Raw genomic sequence first — 4880 nt, 5'->3', positions numbered from 1 at the left:
TGGGTATTACTGATGGTCAAATTAATTATTCAATTCAATCCACCATCTTCCATACCATATCTTTCATATCAGATTGCCAGTGAATGTCTTGACTGTACGTAAGATTTGGGGGTCAAATATGTCTATCTAGGAATGCGGTGTATAGGCTAATCTCCTCAGCGTGACGTATGGTTTAGTGTCTTTTAGGTTAGGGTTTGAAAAACATTTTGTTAATGTTGAGGGTAGAAGGACATTTCGGGTGCCTCTGTAAGTGAAATCCCAAGGCCACAACCACCATGGCAGACACCAGCATTTGTGGAAATTGATATTGAACCAGACCATGACAAAGCCAAAGCCAGAGCTTCTGCAAGGCAGAAAGAGGATGGGATTGCAGTCTTCTCTGATGCATCAGGTCAACATAACCATCTTGGTGCTGCGGTGGTAGCCCTGGGTCAGAATCAAAATATTACCCAATACTGGAAAGTCTGCATTGGCTCAATGGAGTATTGGTCATTATATGCAGGTGAACTAATGGCAATATACTATGCCATAAGCTTGGTCTATCAGATATCCATGAAGAACCAGGACCCCCCAGACACTGGACATTAACCAGCAACTATCCTTAGTGATAGTATGTCAGCACTACAAGCTATAGCAAATAGAGGGAATAAGTCAGGACAAAAGATTATACAGGCCATCACCCAGTCAGCCGACGATTTAAAGACGCGGGGGATTCCCCTCCGCCTCCAATGGGTCCCTGGACATTGTGGTAACCCTGGGAACGAAACAGCAGACAAGCTGGCCAAAGAAGCAGTTGGCCCAGATAATAAACACCCATTTCAACACCTTCTGTCACGAGAAAAATGGTTCATCTGCAACAGGATCCGGAAAGAATGGCAACATGAATGGAAGACATCCAAAAAAGGTGGCCACCTCCGTCGGATTGACAAAGACCTACCCTCAATCCGCACCCGGAGAATGTATGGCTCTCTTCCCCGAAATCGAGCCTACCTGCTCACCCAACTCCGAACTAGCCATTCCTGGCTAGCAACACACGGCAAATTACAAGAGTTCAGAGAAGATGACAAGTGTGAATGTGGAGCTGCAGACACAGTTGTTCATGTCTTAATTGACTGCCCAAAACTGAAGGATCTACGACAAAAGCTACGGAGGAAAATAGGGACCGCAGTCTGATGGCTGGAATGGCCATCAAGAATAAGCAGCCGCTTAGCACCAGTCATGGACCGCCAAGACCATGGTTCAAAGACCTCTTTTAGCCATTGAAGGCCTATTTTGTCTGTAGTCCAACCATTCTCACTTGTTGTAAGTACCCAGTCTGTAGAAAGCCCTGGTTCTTGGTACCAAGCAGCCTGATGTTCCTTGGCCTTTAAGATAACTACTGATGGTATCGGAATCCCCTTAGGGCTCACACATTCAATTGTTGTGACCCATTCTCGATTCCCCTGGATAACTGTACGAGGCCTCCCACTGCGCTCCACTGCGCTCCACTGCGCTCCACTGCAGTAATGACCTTTGATGTTGTGCAGACTCCCATTGCAAAGCCGGTCTCGTCAACGTTCCAAATATCATCTTCATGTATGCCATGCTCCTCAATAGTTTCATGTACTGTTTGAAACCACTGCTTTATAACCCTCGGGTCCTCCTGTTTTGCACGATGATAGGTAATCTTTCGATTATATCTTGTACGAATCTCGGGGCGACGTTGTGTGAAGGAATAGGGCCAGTTGACTCCAAGAGTTGCAGTTGGATCTCGTGTACGTTCGCGAAGTAAAGTCTCTGCCATTTGACGTAGAAAGTCTGATCGGATTGAAAAGCCACGTTTATCAACTCCAGGGACTTACAGGCCGAAGAGGGCCGACCAACAATTATATCTTCTATCACGGAGTTACCTCCTGAAGAAGTGAGACATCAGTAACCAACTCCACGGCCTGGGCGGACCATCATAAACATTTGGGAGCAGCGATGCTGTTCAAAGTTCTCATTATATAACAAGACTTGCCATTTATCATGTACGTGCGTTGACGAGGTTTTTGTAGTTTATGTGATCTGGTGTCAATATTTAATTACATGAACGCATTATTCTATTTCGTCGCCATCAGAATCATTGTCTGAATCATGCCTTTGCTGCTTCCGTATCACTGTTTTGGAATCTGCAGCTCTTTTCCCCGTCTTAGGATCAAATGAGCATATATAGTCCCAGTAACGCACCATTGGGGGTTCATCAGAGTGCTCATGCTGGGTGGAGTCAAACACCAGCCTGCCTGGTGTTTGTGCCACTTCTATTGCCTGACTTGGGCTGAGCATTACGACTTCGTCATTCTCAATAATGTAGAAGAAGTGGTTATTAGCCACACCATAGACAAACGATGATACCTGAGACCAGTTACCTGGATCTCCAGTCCTGAATTTGCGATACTGGCGTTGCTTGAACGAGTAAAAGACTGAGAGTTCTGGATTCCGGGAGGCATCCCATAGTTCTGATATCTCTTTAGCACTTCTATTGTTCGAGAGATATGTTTTCTGATTTATCGGAGCAATGCATGTTCTATCCTCGAATCCCGCAGCCATGAGGACTTGTGGAGCTATCTCCACATTTAGAGGCTGATGAGTGTTTGAAGCATCGACTGACATCTCCTGTTCCGGCTCAGGAAATGGTGGCGTACCTGTTGGATGAGGATCAAGATCAATCGAGGTTGGAGGTGACACCACCTCGCTTGGAGCACGCTCCATGGGCAAAGGATTTGCTGGCTCGAGATCTACCGGTGCTGGGTGTGACGCTGTATCGCCTGGGGCACGTTCCATGGGATTAACTGGGTTAGACGTTGTCTCCGGGGATGTAGACAGTCCTTGCCATGGCGAGCCAAATCCCTGTAGAGCGTGTTCTCTCCCAAAAAAGCTCACAATAATATCGCGAATGATGGCGAGTGTGGTAGGGTGCTCCTCAGACACTTGATCTGAGCAAAGGTGGGGAATATAAAGAAAATAGCGATCTTTCGCAAATGACCTGCTCACGGGAAGCCCGCATCGCTTGCGTGCAGATTGTCTATTCCTGTCCCTGTTTATGGCAAGGGAGCCTTCATCTTCACTTTTAACCCGTGGTATAGACAGAATCTGTACCACTTTGTTGATTGCGTTCTTCTCCCAGTTATTAGGGTACTCATAGAGCTCCTGAGGCCGCGTAGAAACTAGAAAATCTCTTGTGTTCGACCGCATGGTGTTTTCAAGGCACATGGACTGGATTCGCGTAGAATCAAACCCCAGTCGCTGGGCTAAGACAGCTAGACGACGTCTAGCTTCTTTCTTTGTTGGCAGAAATATATGAGGTACAGCATTGCTGTCCGCATAAGGTGCAGCAAGCTTTGTATCACCAAACGCTTCTATATAACGCATAGCGAAGAGCCAGAGCTGCAAGTAGGCAGTCATCATTCGTTGGACTTGATATGTTTCTGGTGATCCGGTATGAGCCACATTGACATCTTTCGTTAGATTCTCTGCAACTTGAATTGGCCAGGCATTCCCACCACCGCTGAACTCATTCAGAAGCGCAGATCTCAGATCCTCAAACTTAGGAGGGACAAGCTGCTGGAGAACCTTCGCACATGGCTCCAGAAATAATGTATCCTGAGCCAGTGAGAACAATGTCAATATCCTCCCAGGGCTTGTTAGAAGTCTATCCAGGAGCCTCTCCCTTTCTACCCCTGTTACCAAAGGAAATAACTTTCCATTTTGCATCTGTTGTGTAATAGTCCGGCAATCAGCACCCGAATCCTGGGGCATCAGATTCCGTACACTGCGAACAGACTCTGGATCTACTGCATAGGTAAGATCATCAGGAAATAATCTGGACCAAACTTGGTCAATTAGACGTAGGTAATGGTTAATTTCCTGCAAAATGTCTAGTTAAAAGCTTGCTTACTTCTAAGTCGACTGTTGCCATTCCATTGTAAGACTTACTGTCGGACACCTGATATATCCCCACCGCCTCAGAAGAGTTGGATATATGTCAGACCACAGCCCCCTGTACGGTAGCAGTCGATCCAAAGATTGAATAATGGCTGGGAATTTCCGTGCTAGGCGATCCATATCTTCTTTGCCTCGTTTTGATATTTTAGACTCCCAAACCCCGACTGCTTCATTGTCTTGAGCAAGACAACTAAGGCGCAAGCCACGTAGGACATCACCAAAAGCAAATTCTTTCGCATTTGGCGCTGTACAGGCAAGTCGATTTTGTGACCTCTCTGGTAGAACTGCCTAGCTCTTAGCTGGTGATATCCATGGTAAAACTGGCCAACCTCACCATCGTCATAGAGTGCAATGCGCCACCATCGGTTACCTGGTTCCAAGGCCTGCCTTGCTGCGTGAATACGATGTTTTCCATACAAGCATACAAGACGAATATCTTTGGGTAAGAATAGCCATGGTGTCTCGGAAGGGTTAAGTAGTTCCTGTTGGGAGATACCAGACTGTGATAACGCATCCTGAAGAACGGCCCTATTGATTACGGCGGCAATCTCATTCCCAGACTCTTCTCTCAAGCAACCCTCCAGCTTAAATATTCTTACCAGCCTGTCAACATTTCCCTGGTCAAATGCTCTCATGGTTTTCTGAAATACCAGATGCTCAAGCCCAATCTTGGCGTGTCCACGGAAAAACACATTTCGTCCCTCAAGGGAATCTGTTTGCTCCATGCCTACAATATGTGAAGGAGTAGGAGAGGTAATAGGTCTATTTTTCAACCATTTGTCCCGCGAAACTGTTTGGTATCGCAACCAGGTCCACATAGCTGGGTAAAGTGGGCCTATGCTGGATTAGTTGTGGTCTCCAGACCTACCTCGTCCCCAGACCTATCTTGTCTGCAGACCTATCTCGTCCCCAGACCT

At 46.7% G+C, this 4880-nt stretch overlaps 1 protein-coding gene across 1 annotated transcript; it reads right to left on the bottom strand.

Annotated features, from left to right (window-relative positions):
- Positions 1 to 2076: 2076 nt before the first annotated feature.
- BDW70DRAFT_164828 (uncharacterized protein) lies at positions 2077 to 3213 on the bottom strand (the record flags this gene model as incomplete). Its single annotated transcript, XM_073741571.1, has 1 exon — positions 2077 to 3213. The coding sequence occupies one exon, from the start codon at positions 3211 to 3213 to the stop codon at positions 2077 to 2079; it is 1137 nt and encodes a 378-aa protein (XP_073590897.1).
- Between the last annotated feature and the right edge of the window lie 1667 nt (positions 3214 to 4880).

This window comes from Aspergillus foveolatus, assembly GCF_047715535.1.
Source record: "Aspergillus foveolatus strain CBS 279.81 unplaced genomic scaffold BDW70scaffold_144, whole genome shotgun sequence".
In the NCBI taxonomy this organism is placed as follows: Eukaryota; Fungi; Ascomycota; class Eurotiomycetes; order Eurotiales; family Aspergillaceae; genus Aspergillus; species Aspergillus foveolatus.
This window is presented reverse-complemented; position numbering and strand designations above follow the sequence as displayed.